The following is a 22,500-nucleotide window of genomic DNA, read 5'->3' as shown; positions in this document are numbered from 1 at the left end:
ATTTTGCTTTTTATGGACAAACTCGGCAGACTGAAGTATGAGAAAGTGTCATGGAAATTATAACATCGGCTTTGGCATAACTGTTTGTGGTCTTGCCTGGATCATGTGTACCTGCAAAGTAACTTTTATTTTCTTTTTTCTTTTGTTTTACTTTTTGTTAGAGGCCGACCATGTGGGAACGGCAAATAGAGATGACGATGACCGCATCTCCATACCAGAACCCAGCATTGGCATCTGCCCGGGCAGCGTCGATCCTGATATTCTAACCTGTGGACAATGTCAGACAAACTTCCCACTTGGAGACATCTTGGTTTTTATAGAGCACAAGAAAAAGCAGTGTACTGGTGTTGGTGGGGGCTGCTATGAAAAGAGTGTGGATAAGAGCAGCCCCTCACCTTCCTCACGCTCCTCACTCAGGAAAGTGTCAGAGCCAGTGGAGGTTGGGATCCAAGTCACACCCGATGAGGAAGATCGTCTTCTCACACCTCCGAAAGGAATCTGCCCAAAGCAGGAGAGTGTTGTTGCAGGTATGGCATGCCAGGTGTTTAGTGAGACTTCGATGTAATATTTCAAATGTGGCGGATAAAATTGCTTCTGTTTTATAGTTGCAGTATTCCTCTCTTTCAAAGAAACACCACATAATAAAAATCATTGAAGCTTCAACCCATTTGTTAGCGTACTGCTGTTTTTAAAGTAAGGACTGCATTGGTTCATTTTTGCTGCTTTCAGTTAATTTTTTGCAACTGTTCACCCACAGCAGGTTTTGTAGTAATGTAACATTCCCTTTGTTTGAACCTGAGAGTGGTGAAAAAGACAGAATCTCTTTAAGGAGCTTCCTAGTCTAGCGATCCTGAATTTGACATTTTCTAATTATAAAAACCATTGTGTAGTTTTTAACTCCATGCATTTCTTTCCCGCATGTTTCAAGCAGAGGGACAGTTTACCTTTGTTATCATAAAGGATGGTTTCTGTGTTAACTGCCCTGCTGTTGGTATGTCCTTTTTACCCCTGAACAAAAAAAGTTAAATACTGAGAATAAAGACATCATATTATTGAGGGTAAAAAGTATTCTACTAGGAACTATACCAATCATGGGCTACAGCAGCCTTCGGGGAGAGATTTTAAGTCCGTTCTTTGTATTTCAGTGAAAGGGCATTCTGCCAGGGCTGAAGAAGCAGAAAGGCAGAATCTACATGTAATTAAGAGATATATTTTTAAAACTGCAATCACTTCAGTAGGCCCTGTACATTTAAAGGAACACATCTTTTTTTTTTTTTTTGTAAAAGTAATTCAGTCTTTTTAAAAATTTCTGCATAAAAAAGAAGGACATTAGTTTGAGCAACGTATGCTTTTTAATACTTGTATTAATGAAATTTGTCATGTAAATTTTAACACATAATAAGCAAATTCTCAGTTTTGTTTAGCAAGCTACTATTTTTTGCAGTTGTTCAAGTATTGCCTCCTTCTGCACAGCATTTTCTGAAATAGACATGAGTACTTCATATTTTCATGGTCCTATGTGGCCCAGTGAATCGGCACCTTTCATTTTTTGCATGGCTACTTTGTCCTACTAAGCTGTTTGTTTCCCCACATAATTTCTGATCTCATTGTAAGGCAGAAACTGTGTTGAACTTAAAGTCTGAAATACTGCATGGACTTACAGCAGATTTTAACTGCATGACTGTTGCTAACTTAACCCATTTTATATTAATTAGGTTTGAATACAATGCCATCCAGATTAGTAGGTGCATTTCTGGATCTAAAATGAATTATTTGATCTGTATAATTTTATATTTATTGCAGTGTATGTTTTACTTTTATATATATATATATATATATATATATATATATATATATATATATATATATATATATAAAGTATTAGCAAACTTCCACTTGAGTGAATATGAAAAGAGTGCACATCCCCCTGCATACCAACTCTGTGACTGCAAAACAGGGCAAAGGCAAATTACCAATCCCCGTTGTTCTGAAATCTTGCATGGAGAGCAGAAGAAAGGTGAAAACTAAGCTTGTAAAGGTGTCCACTCTAATGAATGAATATGCATATATACACACACATAAGTATATATATAGGACTGACCTTCAGAAATGAACTTGAGCTGAGTATTTGCTTTTGTTGCTCATCTTAACTCATCTGCTTTATTGCAAGTTGTAGCGCTGTAAAATTTCATGTTGTATTTAATTGTGATGTCAGTCTAATAGAAATTTTTAGAGACTGCCATCTATAAAATAAAACATTGCATGATCTGTAAACTTTCAAGGAAGGCACACTCTACACAGTTATACATTCCATTTTTGGCTATCATCCTCCAACCCAAAAAGATTTTTACAGGTGATAATAGAAAAGCGAGTTTTACTTTTCAGCCGTAAGACAGTGCAGTCACTTCTCTGAATAAGGTTAAATCAGGTCATAGAGCTTAGGCAGTGAGGAGATTAAGGAATGCTAAATGAAAAAGTTAAGAGACACCACAGCATTCTTCTGAGTCTGGAAAGGGTTACATGTAGCTACAATAGACATGGTCCTGCACCTGTTCTATCAGCATCAAGTCCCCACCTGATCTCCGTCCCTCATGTGCAGTTTGCCTTTATCCCACAAATTCTTATGAATAAACATATGTTTATTCCTTATTCTGAAAACTTTGCCTTCAGTGATATTAGAGTATATTGTGTCCCTTCCATACATTAAAGTAAAACATCCTTGGTACAATTTAAAAAAATGGGCTCATTGTGGTGCTAAAGCTTAATATCCTGAATTGCTGCATGGACAGACTAGAGGTTGGTTCTTGTTTGCCACGGTCAGTTGTGGGAGTGATTGTTAAACTTGGTAACAAGACACTGTGGAAGTGTACTGACTGTGAAGGCTATCCCCAGTAAGCTAATAACACAAAATGTTGCCTTTGCATTATAGGTGAACATGCAGTATCTCCATGTTGTGCAAAATGGGCACTGAGGTGACTGGCACCATGGGAAATGTAACAAAATGGCACCCTGCGAAATGCAACAAAATGGCACCACGAGAAATGTAACAAAATGTGTAATGACATTGCTTACAGAGGCTGAGCCAAGTTCAGACAGACACACACCTTAGGCTGAATTCTCTGCTGAATTTCCTTCCTTTGTGCCAGGATGTATTGGGCAGGTTGTATACACTAATCTCAGACATGGATATCCAGAAGCATTTCTTCCATTCCTTAACATTTTTTTGTATTTATTTATTTATTCTTTAGTAATTAGTACTATGGAGTTAGAAAAACATAATCAACTTTGAAAATTTTGAAAGCCATTCATAAAACATAACTTTAAGAGTAGGTAAGTAAATTGTTCCAGTGTAATGCTTAAAAACTTATTTACAAAGCAGCATTACATGCTAAAAGCTCACATATACTGAAAGTATATGTTTATGAATTACAGCTTTTGTTTTCTAGAACTTTCTGCCCTTGACTTAGCTTTCTCTTTCTGGTATGCTTTATGGCCTCTGGAAATCTTCATTTTAATAAGGTTTGCTGCTCTTCTTTTGTTTTGCAATGGTATGTCTCATATGACAGTAATGAGTCAAGACCAATGATTTAAATCACTGGAGACTAAAGCCTGATCCACTGACCTGACCTGAGCCAGCAGTAGAAAACAATCTACTTTTACCACTGTTCATTTCATAAGTCTGCGTAATTTATAAAACTTACCACTTTCCCCAGGCCAGTAATGCATTAATGTATAAAATCTTTCTGACCTTAGCTCTAAAGTATGCTGCAGTTGTGTGTTTATGCCATTAATACTTCCATGGATAAGGAAAGTCATGTCTCCGCTGTTTAACATTAACTCAGTACTTTCTGAACACATTGCATTGGAGTCTTCATACCATGAATGCATGGTAAGTGTGGGGACAAAAAAAAAGCAACAGACAAACAGTGGACTGAGGATTCTTCAGAGACGAACTTTCTAAACCATACAGATTCAGTTAAAAAAACTCAATAAGACAAATACAGAGCTTGTTTTTAAAGATGTTCTGACTGCTGCAGTCAGTTTTTACTATACTGAGCAGATACTTTCCCCCTCAAATTATTTCCTGCTGGGGAAGATTTGAAATGACTTAACATTCAGTCCTATTGTTTTGGTTTAAAGACTGCAACATACTTTGGAATCTTTAGTTTTCTAAGCACTAGGCATATAGTGTGAAATAATTTTGCCACTAAGAAATGTATCCTTTTTGGGAATACTCTGTTTAAAAACAGGTGCTGATCAACTGGCTCCTGTTTTTACTTGGATTTTTAATAAATCATTAGAGCTGTGTGAAATTCCCTTATGTTTCAAACAAGCCACAATCATTCCAGTGCCTAAAAAATCCACTATAACAGGCCTGAATGACTACATGCCTGTTGCTATGACATAAGTGGTTATGAAGACTTTTGAGAGGCTGGTGTTAGCTCACTTGAAGGATATTACATCTCCCTCATTGGACCCCCTTCAGTTTGCTTATCGATTGAACTGGTCAGTGGATGATTAAGTTAATGTGGGCTTGCACTATATCTTGCAACATCTTGGCAACCCAGGGACATATACAAGGATTCTGTTTGAGGACTTAACCTCTGCATTTAATACAATAATTCCACAACTTCTTCACTTAACACTCTCCAGCTTTCGGTTCCTGCTTCCACCTCTCTACAGATCACCAATGTTCTAACTAATAGGAAACAGCAGGTGAAACTGGGGAAATTGACATCTAGCTATCGCACGATCAATACAGGTGCCCCCCAGGGATGTGTGCTCTCCCCACTGCTATTCTCCCTCTACAGTAATGACTGCACCTCTAAGGACCCCTCTGTCAAATGTATTAAATATGCTGATGATACAACTATCAGTGGGCTCATCAGGAATGGTGATGAGTCTGCATACAGATGGGAGGTTGAACAGCTGGCCCTTTGGTGTAGTCAGAATAATCTGGAACTGAACACTCTTAAAACTGTGGAGATGACAGTGGACTATGAGTGGTACTACAATATTATCCCCCCTCTTTATATTTAATACTGCTTTGTCAGTTGTGGAATCCTTCAAGTTTTTGGGGTCTATAATCTCCCTGGACTTGAAGTGGGAGACCAATGTAGGGTCCATCATAAAAATGGCACAGCAGCGAGTGTACTTTTTGCAATAGCTGAGGAAGTTCAACCTCCCACAGGAACTGCTTATTCAGTTCTACACAACAGTCATTGAGTCTGTTCTCAGCTCATCCATAACAGTGTGGTTTGGATCTCTGTCTAATCATGACAAAAATAGTTTACATCGAATAGTCAGGTTTGCCGAAAATATCATTGGTGCTAGTTTGCTCTCCTTACAGGACTTGTACTATTCCAGAGTCATGAAGAAGATCATCACCGACCCTTCATATCCAGGCCACCATCTTTATGAACTATAACCATCAGCCAGGCGTTATAGATTAATACTTACCAAAACAAGCAGATACAAGAACAGATTTTTCCACAGACTATCAAGTTCATAAACAGTCAACTCAACTTATTAGGTTGGGGTATTCTTTTTCTCAAGCCTCCGAGGATTCTGCAGTATTGTTTACATATTGTTAATACTTGTTTCTTTCAGAGTCTATTTCAGTATTTCTTGCACTGAGTTGCACTTTGCACCTTGTATGTATCTGTATATGTATATTTACTGTTTTGTCTTGTTCTTAATAGCTATATGTATGTCATTTATGTAATTCATACTTGGAGAGTCACTGAAACTGGAGCCAAATTCCTTGTATGCATGCATACTTGGCCAATAAATGTGATTCTGATTCTAATTCTGATTATCTGAGTTCCATAGGTATGAGTGCCATCATGTCTTACTCAGAGAGAGGTTTTGTACTCCTTGAGTAGCCGTTTTGAGTGGGCCTGTTTCATAATGATGCTGTACCACACAGTGCGGTATAGGGTTGCATTCTCTGATGAAGTAGGAGTGATCAGTTTCATACAGTTCTGTTTGCTCCCTTTTCTTCTTGATTTTTCAATCCTGGAGTTATATACAGGATTCTTAGTGGGTGTGTGGGGAGGTACAGCCTCTTATATTGTGGTTACAAATTTCTGTGTGTGTTTTTCCCTTTTGCTATATTGCTCAATGTGCTGGACAGAAGGCTGTGTGGCTAGTTTTTGTCAGTATGTAGTAATATGTTGGAAAAAGAGTTTACTGCATTCTTTTATTCGCAGAATATGTTGAGTGTAGTTTGCTTTCTGTGTGTGTGCGTATATGTGTGTGTGTGTGTGTGTGTGTGTGTGTGTGTGTGTGTGTGTGTGTGTGTGTGTGTATATGTGTGTGTGTGTGTGTGTGTGTGTGTGTGTGTGTGTGTGTGTGTGTGTGTGTGTGTGCGTGTGTGTGTATATGTGTGTGTGTGTGTATGCTTGTCTGAGTGTGTGTGTGTGTGTTTGTGTGTCCGTGTTTCTATATCATTTTGAAGTTGGTGTCATTCAGTTGTAATCTGCTTTTGATTTGTTGGGATATTAATTACTGACATATAAACGTGCCCCTTCCAATTTAGTGGGCAGTCATATTTTTAATTGCAATTGCTGCATATTCGTTGTTTCATATTTTTGCAATTGCTCAATGAAACTGCTGCATGAGGTTCATAACTTTGCATGCTGATGTGCTATTTCAAAACTTAATAGCGATACTATTGTATTATAACACAGAATGCATTATTGTTTTTAATTATTTTAGTTGTCTGTTATCACATACTATTAATCTGTGCCCAAGGATCCCATGCTTACTATTTAACTGTTCACAAAAATATAGTCTAAAAACACAAAACCAATCCGATGGATTTTTTTCTTTGTTTTTTGACATTAGGTCAACAGCTCAGTTTTGATACTACATTCATTTTACCAACACTATGACTCACAGAAATGGATTAGTATGTCACAGACAGTTATGCCAGATTAGTAACTTTTTTTCTCTTTTTATATATTTTTTCTGTCTGTTTGTAGGTAAGCATACCTCTCACCTGCCCCTGATTTTCAGGGATGTCCCTGATTTTAACTCAAATTTTAGCTCTGTTCCTCTAATCTCGCTTAAAACTGGGAGACTCTTGGAGTAAAGATGATGAATTATACTCAATAAATGATGGCAAAAATTGGAGTTCCAGACTTCTTTTCCTTCACAAAATGTGTATTAATTCACCTTTGTCTTATTTTGTGAATGCCTGAGGTTAATAGTACTAATAGTTTGTGTCCCTGATTCTAGTGAGAGCTGTGTAGTTTAGTACTAGACCAGTCGCCCTTGTGGGCCATTTTAACCCTAGCCACTTTCCTTTACAAACATGAGAATTAAACCCGGTACCCTGTGTTTGTAAGGTAAACACCTTAACCATTAGACCAACCCCCAATGCCCAGACAGGAGTCAAACCTACAGCCTTCTTCCAATACCCTTGAGATGTGCAGTATTAAAAAAAAAAACATAACTAGCAATAGGTTCTAAAGGAGCGACTGACAGGTGTTGTACACTGTATGTAGGGTCAGGTACATTCAAGGGTTCAAATTTGACCACTTCTGAAGAAATCCGGCATGCCCTGGTTTATTACCATTATGCGACTGCCTCATTAATACGTCTTCTTTGTTTTCATTCAGCAAGTGTTTTGAGGGGACTTTTTAGTATGCAGAAGAATTGCTATCAGTGGAGAAGAAGTTTTTTTGTCCTGTACATGGACGTATTTCTAACTGTCTTAAAAGCATTTGTAAGAGTTTCTATGTTTGCGTGTCAAAAAAAAAAAAAAAAACAGTTGGATATAATCAGCCCCACTTATCAGCCCAACTTTCTCAGAAAATGTTGATGCGGTGCCCTCTTAAATTATATATTTGTTATTATCAGTTATTCAAAAATTATTTAGGAAGGCAGAAGTATTTTTATTTTATTTATTTTGTGTTAATGCCTTGGATCATGATGTTACAATTTTGGCTTACTAATCAATCACGTGAAATCACATTTAAGTTACCGAATATTGTCAGGTTGAATTTTTGGCTCAATGAAGAGGCCCATGTTACTTCTGTGTCGTTCTTCTCATTGATAACATTGGATTTATTATGGCAAGACGTGACTGACCTCCATATGTATTGCATGGCTCCTGTGGTGACATAATGTCCATTAATATCCATAGCTTATCTTTGGCTGAAGCATGCCTTTCTCAGGAATATAGGAACATTGTACTACAGATGTAAAAAGTCAGCAGTGCAGCAAACTATTTTTACAGGACACCTGCAGTGGTCCTTATCACACATTATACCTTAGAAGCAATAAGATTTGTAGGAGGACATACAATGTTGAGAATGAAATAAAGACAGATTCACTAGCACCTTTGCTACAAGTTTACTGGACTCACTTAATTCAGAATGCAAACTCACAGCCCAAATTGCTGGTGTCTGATAAAACAGTACTGATATCTTTGTTAACTTTTGTTTTGAAATTATTTATTTTAGACAGTCATGCAAAGATGAATTTTTTTTGTAGGTTTTGTGTTTTGTTACCTAATTCTGCACTGAGTGGATCAAAGCACTGGGAGGTAACCTCCTGGGGTCAAACTCCTAACATCGATACATTGTTTACCTTTAGACCACACTGGTTACAAGGCTGTGGCTATAACCCATACATCACATTTTTTTCCACAGCATTTCTTTACGTCTTTTTGAGGCTGGCCACTAGCTGTTTGGAACTCACAAAGAAACAGATATGGTTAGCCAGGGCATCCTAGGCAGAGTAATTCATTTCTTTTTCTATAAATCAGGGTATTGTTATTCCAGAGACATGAAATTGCTGAACCATTCTTCCTTATTATAGCAAGTAAATGCAGACATATCAGCCCACTGCAGTACATGAAAAGCCTTAGAGTTCTGAATGAATAAGCCATCATCTTTCATTCTTGTGGTCTTTATTCCTCTCTTCCTCTATTAAGTAAACAGAAATGAGTGCTAAATATACATAGCAACTCAGAACATGTCCTAATGTTTCTGCCTGGTAGACATTTATAGATAGTGCTGTTAACACATGCAGTCCTTTGGTATTAAGAATGGAAGAAATAAATGTGGGAATGTGCTTAGTTTATGTTTACATTTGCCTGTATCTTGTTTTATTTACTTTATTTAGCATGTTTGTTTTGCTGGATTATATAGCATAAATATATATCAAGCTGTGTTTTACTGATGTGCCTTTGACCTAGATTGTAGTTTAATAGGGTGTTGATTAATTCAGTGACATCCAGTCATGCAATGATGTTATGATTTTTGTGTTATCTTGCATGAGTGAACTGACCAGCATAAACAATGCAGCCTGCAAAGATATTGTAGGAGGCTTGATAATGATGATTATGTTTCATAAATCACAAGATTTCCTGTTTACCTCTACAATCTTACATACCATAGTGGATAACCTTACAGCTGAATTCTTGCATTTCTGCTTTAAAAGTATTGATTACTATAAAGGCGTTACACCATTTTTAGATGTTGATCTCTCACTGGACAGAACTTATCTGGATAAAGTTATCACATCTGTTAGGTTACCACATTGATGTAAAGTAAATTCTATAAAGGGAATCCAATTCAGTTCACTTATTTTTTGGCTTGTGATTGGTTTAATTATAGGATTACTGTACGTAGGATAAACTGCAAATCTTCTTTCACAGAAATGGCTGCTAGTGGTATCCCCAAAAGCTCAGTACTGGAGGTCTCTTTTGTTTGGAATAATTACAACATCTTTTTCAGTTCATCCTAATGCATGAATAGACAGATGTGCAAAAGAGACGGCTTTAACTCTGTTTAAGTCACACCCAGGATTGGCAGATGTATAGTCACAAGAGACAAGTCTCCACTTTTGAAATAAAAATAATATTATCAATTTTAGTTTGAATAATACAAAAAAATTAACTCTTCATGGTGAGTAATATATTTCACCCATGCCATTATGTAGAGTTCTTGGGGTCATGGTTGGTGATACCTTAAAATTCAAACAACATTAAAATTTAACAATCAGAATAGCACAGTATAGTACATTGTATGTTATGAGACTTTATGGAGTATTACTTGAAGAAAGATTCAATAATTGCAGTCTATAAATGTGTGGTACAATCATTATTAGGATATGGAATTTCATTTGTTTATATTGACAAGTATCTCATGATTAAACTAAATGTGTGTAATGAGTTTTCTTCAGGATGTAGGGGAAAAAAACTTAAAATGTTTGTTAGATAAAAAAGCAATTGCGGAATTACATTTATATTCCAGGTTATGGGGGACTTATACTTTTGAATAAGTCTTGGAATTCCAAAACAGAATTCAGAGAATGCAGTTTCAGAAGACTGGGGTAACTATTCTTACCACTGAGCTACGACAAGTAGGTGGCAAGAATACTAATATTGGGGTGCTCTTGGCAAAAACCTCTGCACAGGAAAGCATTTAACAAGTTAATTTTAGTTCTGCTAACATTTTTGCTTTTGGAATTCCGTGTTTTGGAAGTCCCCGTATCCACATTTGCATACCATAGTGGTGTAATGTGTTTAGTAGTTAAATATAACAAAAAATGATCATCTCCAATGGCAGAGAGGACAACACTCTAGCCCATGTGACCTCAGTTTGGTTAGTAACTTAAGTGCTTGAAGGAGTTGGCACCGGAGGATGGGTGCGCAGAAATGCAATAATGCATCTGGGGTGTGGGTTTTTGGCTCACTAAGCCACTAACAGTTGGTAGCCTTTATCATAATGCACAGAAGCAGTACCTGCTCAGGAAAGGCATTTTGGGCTTCTGCAATGATGCAGATTGTTGGGCCTTCTGCCTGGGGGTGGATTTAGGGCCATTATAAATGCTCCCATAGCTAAGGTGCTGGCAAATTCCCTCAAAGTTGCCTGAATGATAGCCCCTCTAGAGAGCTCTCACCATGAATGAACTGATGAGCTCAAGTCCAGTAATGAGAGACTTATTGGTCAGTCATCGTGGGTGAACAAAAAATAGAATACAAAAAGCTGATAAAGATGGTAAATTATTTACTACCTTTTCTTTTATAAAAACGCTTCACAACTTAAGGCCACCCTGCTTATTCCCTTAGCTTATAGGGATAGTGTGTTTTTTTTCACAAAGAGATCCCTTATTATGGAACATATTTTCTTATAATAATCTTATGTTGTTGTAACATGAACATATTTAAACTCAACTTGGACAATGTAGTAGGGGATTAGCAAATGTTTGCCAGCTGGCCTAGTGTTCTTACTAACTTATGATATTATATAGTAGTAATTTATGGGCTGATTTATTTTTACTTGGTGCCTAAGTCATGAGTGATGTCTCTTAACCCTTAACACTGGCTCAGTACACCATGGTGAAAACACCACCTTCCATTATTGTGATGGCTGTAACAGAAAGAGGTGTTTATGTATTTCAGTTAATGGCAGCAACAACATTTTTCTCTTGTGTCATTTGTGTTTCATTCTGTCCATTGTGCATGCAGAGGCAGATATCAGTATTAATTTGTTAGTTTTATGTTTTTGTCAGTTTAATGTTTAGTAAACGGAAATGTCTGACTGAAACACAGTAGATTGTTTGTAGATGTGACCTACACTGTACATACAGCAGTCCTGTCAAAAGTGACACAAACAGAGTTCACACCTACAAACTGCCATATAAATATGGGATACTGTCAGATTTGATAAGGTGTAGTACAAATTGTACATTACTGTTTATTCACCCATGTACATCAATGACATGCTTAGAGACACAGAGGTCACTTATCAGAAAGTAACAGAATCATCACTGCTAGTGGTTGATGAGAGGTCACATCTCGTAGCTTTAACCAGTTGTGTTAACCTGCTGGACATTATTCACATTTTTAATCATCTGTCAGAAGCCGAGTAAACCAAACAGTGGTCAAAATCCTTTCATTTCATTGTTGCTGTTAAATATACTTTAATTTCAGTGTAGTCTCCATATCTGTGCTGTGAAACTAATAAACTCTGGATGACTTTTACATTTTAGCATTTCTTTGTGGTTATGGCAGTTTCTTTTCATTTTGTTGAATTACTTACATTGTCTGTTGTTATCACTGAGTGCATATAAACAATGTTTATTTCATTTTGTTTAGTTTAGCATTATTTCTCTGTCATGTTTCATGTATAAGTGTATTGTTAGTAGTGCTCTTGTCCTGGATCATAGCTGAAAATTGTGAGAAGACCAGCCTATCCAACCAGTAATCAAATCAATCTATCAGTCAATCAAAAAGCAATCAAACAAACATAAATACAACAATCAGCATTTGGCCTGAATTGTGGTTAAATAGAGTGTTAATTAATCCAGTGATATCTAGTCCCTGGATTAATCAATGCTCTTAGGGTGAAGCACTGCCCTTTAACTGCAGGGGTAGTTAAAAGACACGTAAGTTTCACAAGGCTGCTGCTAGTGGGAAAGGTACAGCAACCTCTGAGTTGATTTATACAAATTTTGAGAGTATAGAAGGCATTGCCCTTGCTTGGGTTGTGGCACTTTACAAACAACCAAAAAAACGACTTTTTGTGTTGTATTGTATATAGTGCATTTCCCATTTTAACAAAGCAGTTTTGGTTAAAACAGTTTTACTCACAAACTGATTTTCCAGAAAGAACATGGAAATATTGTTATATCGTCTAGGATAAATGCTTCCACCCAAGAGTTTTGATGTGGCTAAATCTTGCTTTGCAGATGGAAACTTGAATAGCTGAAGTTGCACATTATGAAGTTGTTAGCATTAATGGAGACTTGTTTAATGTCATCAATAGTCTGTTAATATCCAGTGTGAGTGACTCATTTATAGCATCCTAATTTCACCAGCATTGTTCATAGCTAGCTATGAATTATAATTGATCTTGTCTATAGTGAGTTAGATATCTAAGAGTTTAAATTTGGGATCCCAGGGAATCAGCCGTGATGTGATGGTATCTTTGACAAATGCTAATTAACCCATGCAATTAAAGGTAGGATTGAAGACACAAGAAGAATTAAATATCTCCCTCCAGGACTGGGTGATGTGGTTGAACTTCTCCATGGCTTCCTTTGACAGTAAGCTTAGTAAGAACCTATGAAGATGTAAATTTACAAACCCAAGAATAAAGGGAATGCTTTAATTGCTTTGAAAGCATATCTGTATAACAACACATATATGAATGCTTTCAAGATGTAAGAAGCCTCGAGTTTGGGAATTTTTTTGTTAAGACACATGGAATTTAGTAGAGTTAAGCCGAAAGACACAGACACAGACAGACATTAACATTTTCTAAATTAGATTTTACTAGATTGTGAAGTCCACAAGATGGACTTTACCTAGAAAAGTCACTGTTGGTACACTGAAAGCATTATCCAAAATGTGAAAGCCATGGAAAGAGAGGTCACACCAGAAGACTTTGTCAGCCATCTGATCCCAAGCTCTGATCCCAAGCTGAGACATACTGGATCCCCTCTAGAATGACACCAGTTACATAATCAATTATTGAAGCCAATTTTCTTGTCTTTGAATCTCAGCATCACTCTGGGTCATGGCAAAAATCACTGAAGACCAATGTCTTTCTTGCCTCAGACACATGCATTGCAAGATCAGTCAGTCTTTCTGCATGTCCTCCTAGGTAGACCACCTTGATCATTCACTCCCCACATGGACTGCTCCCAGTTCACAGGTTCATAGGATGATACTAGGTTATTGGTCCAGAGGCCCTTATAAGCCTAACCAAGAATTTCATCCATGTTTCCACAAAGTCAGCACTTCTTTCCCCTATCCAGCAGGGACACACCTATGATTCTAGGGGTATATTTTCTGTTTCCCATCCAGTTGTCCAGGTTCCATGGCTACACAGGTACTCTGCTTGACATGGAGAGACAGTCTGTTCCACAGATGGGGGAGTCTTTAAGACACAAATCTATCCCACCAACAAGTTCTATTAATGTCACAGACCAGGTTGAGGCCTTGCGTGTGGGTTGTGCGAGTGGACTTTGACTTACGGATATGCAGCAGCTCCATCAAGGCTTGGTCTGAGATGGCCTTGTATGTCAGACACAGGTCATCTGTGAGCAGTCTGCAAGAGACTGAGAAAAGGTGCAGGGCTTTTAGCCTATCTGTATAGGATAGGTGTTTGAGACCCTGGATTTTCCTGGTCAGGAACCTCTGTGGTCTCTCCAGCTGATGCATGTGCTTGTCAAGGTACATGCTGAAGGGGGCATTGTACTCGATAATGGGTCTGATAAGGGATATTATGACCATTACTCCATAGCATATCGCCTACTCTGAGGTGATCTCTGCCTAACATATAAAGCTATGTCAAACCCAGAGCTGTTGGACATGCTACACCAAAAGAAATCCCAGTCCCTCCGAGCTACACGCTCTAGGGACCTAAACCTTGTCACCACAATAAACAGGACATGCTGGAGGGATAGATTCCTGTCCCAGAGACTTCCCAAACTCTGGTACAGGCTACCCATCTACGTCAAGCCAAGTTCTTCATTAGCACTCTTCAAGAAAAATCTTGATGAGTGGATGGGAAATAGGAAATATACCCTGGGAATCACTTCTGAGTCTCTGCTCGACAGTGGCACAGGAAAATAACTTTCTTGGGTAGCATAAGCCAGGGAACCTTGTTGGCTAGGCTTATGTAGGCCCTTGGGCCAATAGCCTAGTACCTACCTATGAACCTATGTAGAAAGCCTGGTGAATGTGATGTTTGGCAGTAGAGTCACCTATTACTAAAATATTACTGTTGATGCATGCAGTCTCACTGGGCCTTGTGGGCTTGCAGTCTGCAGCCTTGTGGCTCTTTGAGATATGTGTGTGGGCTGTGGGCATGCAGGAAGAATGTGGGGATATTACTGTGTGAAACAATGGGTTAAGCTTCATTTTCTTAAGTCTGGGAGACATAAACAGAGTACCTTTAAAAACGTAAAAACATTTAGTAAGTTTATGCAGTGAAGGTGATCTCCACTATACGTGTGTGTTTGTGTGTTTGTGTGCGTGTGTGTGTGTGTGTGTGTGTGTGTGTGTGTGTGTGTGTGTGTGTGTGTGTGTGTGTGTGTGTGTGTGTGTGTGTGTGTGTGTGTGTGTGTGTGTGTGTGTGTGTGTGTGTGTGTGTGTGTGTGTGTGTGTGTGTGTCTGTGTGATTTGTGTTTACTGAATGGGGTGCGCTGAAAGGGTAGTCTTCAAGTTCAATAAATCTGGAGCATTTCTCCCCGGGCCTCCACTGAAAATTGGCTTCATTCCAATTCGGACTTTCCCGGTAAACAAATGTAAAATAAATAAATATTTACACCTCTTACATACTGAATCATTGTGACAAAGCAGTGAAGGGTTTTCACTTCAGTAAGCATAAAGCAGTTGCTGTACTACCTGAAATTACGTAGTGCTGTTTGGCAGATCACAGAATGGGCTGAGTTGAGATTCTATAATCGCTAATGCAGTCAAAGGAGTATGAAAAAACAAGATTAATTTGTACTCTTGGCATAAGACAGAAAGGTATAATGGATTTGGACTTTAAAATGATAATATGAGATATGACTAAAGAATACAAAAAATATGTGATGTGACTATGCATATAGTAACTAGCATACTCTGGATACCACAGACACGGTAGTAAGCGCAAAACAATGTAAAAGTAATCATTAAGTATAGGCAAATTTAAATGAGATAGTCTGACCCAATGGTTTCAAGACCAGTAACTGAGAACAATACCTTAGATTTTCACAAGAGTGCAGCAAATTGTACAAGCTGCAATGCTACAACAACAGTGAGTAAAAGTGATATTAAGTGCAATCGGTAGCAGAAACATACATTGCTTTGGTCACTGCCTAACTAGTAGCAAGAATGAGCAATAGAGTCTAACACAATGGCTCCAGGTGCAGAAACTGTAAAGCAATAGCTGCAGAACTGCATAGTCTAACTGTATAATTTCAAGTGCAGTAATAGTAGAGCAAATGGTTACGATGCAGTAACAACTGAGCAAGCGGTATCTATAACAAAGTTTGTCATACAGCATAACCTCATCGCAGTAGCTTCAAACTGTGAATTAGAGCCATCAGTAGCAAGCAACAAAGTGACAATAGCAAACGTCAAACATTCAGTCAATAACCAAGATAATAAGTTCATTTGATTTGTAACTAGTATTAGTAAATGGTGACAGTGCAAAATTATCTGAAACAGCATTAGCAACAAAGCAGTATCACCTTAGATATTACCAGTAATGAACAAGAATGCAAAATCAACAAGGCACAAACATGCAGTATTAATTAAATGTAATACCTTTACAATCAGCAAGGCAAGAGTGCTAATTTCAGCTGTACGAATGAAGTGCCAGTAAAGTCAGTTAGCAGAACAGTTTCCACTGTGTGTAATAAGATGACATTAATATGTACTATCACATAATCATAGTGAAGCATGACAAAAAACAACTTAAATGAAACAAATATTACATAATGAGTAAGGATGCTGAGAAGAATATATAATATTTACAGACTAGCGGTATAAACATTTTATCTGATGGAGACTTGCTATCTAATTTACAATGCATAACCAATATTGATGACAGTGAGTAAGTTTCTTAGAAATGTCATAATCCTGATGGTGAGTTAATTTGTTGGCATTTGATGATGCCTTGTTCTGGAGGCAAGGTCTCGGAGCAGTATTGCATTTAAGTTTGTCAGCATACGTAGATGAAGGCATGTTTAATTTATCAGATACTATAGAGATACAGCAGCGATCTGATGTAAATAGGTTCATTGATTAGTACTAGGCTAACTGCCCATGTGGGCCATTTTAAGCCTAGCCAATTACCTCATTTGAGAATCAAACCCTGCACCTTGTGTTTGTAAAGGAAACACCTTAATCATTATGCCAACAAATTGCATTAATAAAAATAAATGCATAGTTATAACTGTGATTGCTTTAAACAGTTGCTATTTAAATTGTCCACATTTTTGTTTCATAGCTATAAATCCTGAAGTAAAGACATGGAAGGCATTTGTGTTCACAGTTAAGCTAATTTTAGAGAGCAAATCTAAAACTTTTCTTTAGTTCTACAAAGAAAGCCTGTCCAGGAACTGAAAATGATAGGTATCGCATTCATGATATACTCTGAAGGCCTCATTATACAGTTACTTCTGGGTGAAGATATTGAAAATTACCTTAGTTAAACACCCGTTTGATGGGTTAAATGTTGTGCTGTAACCTTTACAGTCTGTAATACCTGTACCCAAAAGTGTCAGTACAGTTGATAAATGACTGAGCAACAGAAATGTTAATTCCTGGTGATCATATTCATTTTCTGAATTAAGGGGATAATTTATTTTGTAATGTAAGAGGAAAAAAAAAAAACATTTTAACCTATACCCCAGAACTGTGTTTGTTTTGTTTATGGGGTGGTTAGAAGTAATGGTTACTCAATAAATATTTTTTGGGTGGGAGGATGGGGGATTCTGAAAACTGTCAAGCTATAATGCTGGAAAAAGTTACAATGCTGTATTTATGGGATTAAATGCAGCACTCTTAATATTGACTAATTTATTTATAATGCAGAAGCTTAAAGCAGCATGTCTGTGATGATGATTCATTACTAGAGGTTGCAAGAAGTCTTGCAAATGACATAAAAGTGTATTTTTGTGAATGAGCGTTGCATCCTCCTTTAGGAACATAGCTAATATAGAGTGGGATCTGAAGAAATGGCAATTATTCTGTTCTTGAAGAGTTCAGAAGAAATTATCACATTGTACAATTCAGGAGCAACAATGCAAGTTACTGAAGTTGCACACCTACATCTAGTCTCTTAAACACAACCCTTTAACTCCACTAGTGTTCTTAACTTTACTGCAGAACTGCAATACAATATTTTTATGATACATCTTCAAGAAAACAGGTATTAATGTTTTTGCATGTGGAAGGTGGTTGCATAGTTGTGTAGCGTAAGAATGAAACTACCATTTTTATTTTTCGTCCTTTACCCACCAACCCTGACTTTGGTCTCCTGGTATTTTGCCATCCTATACCCCTGTTTATTACCAGTACATTTCTGCCCATGCAGAATATGGTCATATTTTGATACTTTGAAATGGCAGCAGTCACTCCAAAGTTTTTTTTTGCAGTAGTCTGTCTTAGACAATAGTGTGTGTGTGTATGTGTGTGTGTGTGTGTGTAATATCTATAAGAATAAACATGCATATCTTTCAGGCGCGTTTAGTCACTCTTGGTGTCTGCACATACTGCAGAAACTGGTCAATGCCTGCATCATGATAGACAGTACAGATTGCCTTAACTGTTCCCTTGCAAAAGAAAGTTGACATTGGCCACCGAGTCACCCCATGCCTGTATGGTAAACAGCACCTGGACTGCTGTTGGAAGTTGAAGACCAGTAGTGGTATATCCTAGTATCCTGCCTACTTATGCCAATGGAATCTTTGTAGGAGGTTGAAAAAAAAACAAATGCATTTGAGGGTAGATATGAAAAAATACAGCTTCAACTCGACTCATCAAGAGCACTGAGAAACAAAAAACAATGATTTTGCATTTTGTAATTGAAAACATTGAAAGCTGCTAAAGCTACAAGGTCACATTTCCCTTTTCCAATTAAATGCCATATTGTAGCTTTAGATCTTTTAATAGCTTTACCCCAAGACTTCAAAGTGACAAGTTTATGATTTGTTATTAATAATTGCAGTATAAATGTTCACACGTGGCACTGAAGGTGAGTTTGCAAAGCAAAGGCAAACCCGATGGATCTGAGAAATGGCAGCTCTATCATGCAGTGGCATAAAAAGTTATTTGTGTTATAAATTTCAAGTCAGTATCTGGAAAATTCTAAATTTATAAGACTACATTTGCCAAATGCATTACAGGCACATGATGCTGTATTTCAATATTTTGCCCCAGATTGTTAACATACACATCTCATTAACTGTTTTATGACTATATATATATATATATATATATATATTATATATATATATATTTATAAATATGTGCCAGTCCTTTTTTGGATTTGCATCAATGACGTCAGACAGCTTAGAGGTCTGTAGAAGGGGTGGATGGAATTGGTTGGAATGGGGGGTGCATCTCCTAACTCCAAAGAAGAGTTCTGGACTAGTATTGCAGCCACTGCCCCTGGTGAAAGTCATAGGTTGGACTGAGGGGCAAAATTATCAAGTGCATGAGCAGATGTACCAATATTTGATTTGCACATCTGGGAGGATGGTGTTAACACGCTAACATCGCTGGGTGCTTATAAATAGGGGTTGCTAGATACTAAGGTGCAAAAATCCATCACACCTGCAGAATGATTTTATGCCTGACCTCCTAACCCACCACTGCAGTAGACACTTAGTCCTACTAGCCTGTAGGCATCCCCAAACAGAGGAGAAACCACACCAGCGATGAGTTGCTCTTTTGGTATCTGCATAACTTTAGGGGAAACAAATCAAAGTCACGGCCGGAAGAAGGAAAAAAAGTGATAAATGTCCTTCTGGAAAGGAAATTTTCAAAGCAATTTTAAAATTAACCTTTCAGGAAGGAATTGTGTAGTGAAAGTGCCATCATTTTGATGTGGGAGGTCCATATGACACTTAAAAATGGCTCCCACTGTTGCAAACTGACAGAGTTGAAAGTACATTTTTACTAACTTAAATATACTCATATTAACTCTGTGAGTTATCAATAACTTTTACCAGACTTGTAACATAGTTTATAGACCCATTTCAAAATGTATGACACAGGATATATGCAGTTCCAGCTGTAGATGTTACTTTACAGCTGCTATGCAAAATCATATTTCGGGATGGAATTGTTTACCAACAGTGACAATGCATGAGGATAGATCCAGATTGTCTTTTCGTTTAATTTTGAATATGTGGTAAATTGTGATTTTTGTAATCTTTGTGGGCATTACATTCTAGTGTTTTAGAGTTTCGGCAATGAATGCTTTATTGCTTACTAATTTTTTTAAGAAACACTAACATTAACTTCCTTGAAACTGGTTTATCCTCACTTAGCAAGTCAAAGGGAGGACTTCACAGATCTTTTTGTATTTTATAGAGAGTTTCAAGTTAAAACTCAAGTTATTTATAGTTGTAGAGTTGGCAGTAGATTGTATGACAAGTAATGCAGATAAATTGCATGCTTAGGCTTTGTATGGCCACCTAGACTGTGTGCCAAGTAAGAACCTATGAAACCATTCAAATATGTCAGCCCCTGGAAAACTATAGCAAACATTCATACCACATGTAGGATATAGGAATCTGTGAAGGATCCTGCATAAAGGGCTACTCTTTGGGTTGGTGACAGTACTATGTACTGATGGGCAGAGGACTTAAAGCAAAGATTGATGGCTTTTTTTTGTTACTGAAGGAAAAAAATGAAAAAGAGGTGCCAGTGTCTTATACTTGACAGTGGTCAAATGGGCAGATGGAAAGGTCTTGAAGAATTACTAATAATGGAAACCTGACCATGTCCTGATGCCACTACAAAAGAGTCTTGGTGTGAAAAGACATGGGAAGGTGCAGGACAGTTATTATTGTAAAGTACATTTATGGCTCTCAAACAACAGTGTTCTTGAGGGAAATGAAACTGATGGGATAGGTAGCTAGCACAGTCAATAGGGATTTTGCCAGCACTGCGAAATTTAGCAAAGGTGAGTGCTTCTATCAAATGGTCTTGTTTGGGCAGCTGGGCGAGAAACTGCAATCATTTGATAATGAGGTTCTTTTCCAATCAAGCTGTACTTGCTGTGCACAAAGTGTAGTGGCTTGTATTTTATAAAATGATACCTGTAGTCTTACTGTCATCCTGACTGCTACCACAGTAGTCCTATCACTGGTTTCCTACCTGGGTTTCTTTTTCCACTGGTATTTATACCAAATACTTATTTTTTCTTCTTCTATTTTTTCTTTACTTGACTGAGTTTACACCATATTACTTTTTTCCTCTTTTTCTCTGTACTGTTTGATATTTCATTATATTTATGTTTCTCTTTTTTTACTGTTTTAGTATCTTATAATTGCCTACTACAAACATCTTCCTAATTTTTGTTTATAACTGTTGTTATTTTTAATACCTTCAACATGTATATACATGCCCAATATGCTACCTTTGTCTCTGATTGTTATACTCACAGGTAAACAACCAACCAAGTCATTTTCTGTTATACATACTCTTGTTTTTTCTTTAGCAACTGTTATCCATGATACATAATGCATTAAGTAATGTACTATTGGAGCTTTTCTCCTCGGGTCTTTGCTAAAAAAGGGCTTCGCCCAGTCAGACTAACCTGGTTAACAAACGTCAAATCAATAAATAAATAAATAAATACATAAATAAACTGTGCATGTTATGGTCAAATGCATTGGAGACTTGATCTTGAATTTCTGGGTAAACCCATTCTTGCTCATGTATGTGGGTGATGGGAAGGAAAAGGCAGTGGGTAGTTGCAGAGTTGTTTAGAGTAACCCCAAGTCATGGTTTGCAAAGCATGATGGGTAGAGTGGGTGACAGTAACAGACTGAGCATCACTGTGTCATGTGACAGGGAGCATGACATATGTGCAGACCATACAATCTAGCGTCACCTTTATCTATGACATAACAGTCCTCAAAACCAGAAAAAGACACACAGACTTGCAAGGGCTGAGAGCTGCAAGTTACAGTGGAGCATCTGACACATCTGTTAGTGAAATGCATAAAAGAAAGGAGCAAGACCGTAAGACTTGATGCTAAAATAGTATGTCACTTGCTGATATACTCAAGTCAACACAAAAAGGTAGTGCAGTAGCTGGACTGCTAGAGAAGGGGCAAAGGACTCTACATACCTTGATGGCGCCTTTGTCTGGAAATGGAATCTGCTGTTTGGGGATGGGAGAAGAGGGTCCTGTGATCTGATGCATTCAAAGTTAAATAAGTGGTAGATGTATTAAAATGGTAACCCCTAAGAAAAGGGCAGTGGAGTGCAGGATTTAGCATGGGGAAAGTTTCTGGTATGTACCCTCCACAAGAAAAGTAGAACTTGATTTCTTAGAAGAAAAATCAGTGTATCATTTTATTTTGTTTCTCACTAGTCTGCTAATAGTCATTGTGATTGAATGAGTGGTAGAGACCTGGTTTTAGCAGGATTTGTTAGTATTTAGTGAAAAATGTTACTGGCTGTACTGCAGTAAACCATTATGTATTAAGTTAAGTAAGGTCTTGTGGAGTTAATGATCATGGCATTAGTTCCTACATCTTTGTTAACTTTATGGTTGTAGCATAGAAGTCCCATGTTCACATCTTGGTCTTACAGTGGGTTTGAAACGTTTCTAACAGCATCAAGAGTCACACTGTCTTCTGTATCTTGTAATGCCATGTAAGCTCTAAAATAATGCATCCAAATATTACCAAGACTCATTAAACCATGAAAGAGAAGTGAATCAAGGTGTAACTTCTGTCTGTTTATGTTCTGTGCAAACCATCAGCTCCCATGATACCTTGTAGGATGGTTTGTGGCTT

General features: G+C 37.5%; 1 protein-coding gene across 2 annotated transcripts in view; it reads left to right on the top strand.

The window, feature by feature from the left end:
* BCL11B (BAF chromatin remodeling complex subunit BCL11B) overlaps positions 1-22,500 on the top strand; it is a 270,212-nt gene that overhangs the window by 30,432 nt on the left and 217,280 nt on the right. For both annotated transcript variants that reach the window (XM_044074602.1, XM_044074601.1), the window contains exon 2: positions 162-527. In XM_044074602.1, the coding sequence (XP_043930537.1) occupies positions 162-527 (366 nt within the window). The remainder of the gene's footprint in view (positions 1-161; positions 528-22,500) is intronic.

Source organism: Protopterus annectens, chromosome 6.part0 (assembly GCF_019279795.1).
Source record: "Protopterus annectens isolate FY-2018-M chromosome 6.part0, PAN1.0, whole genome shotgun sequence".
Classification (NCBI taxonomy): Eukaryota; Metazoa; Chordata; order Ceratodontiformes; family Protopteridae; genus Protopterus; species Protopterus annectens.
This window is presented reverse-complemented; position numbering and strand designations above follow the sequence as displayed.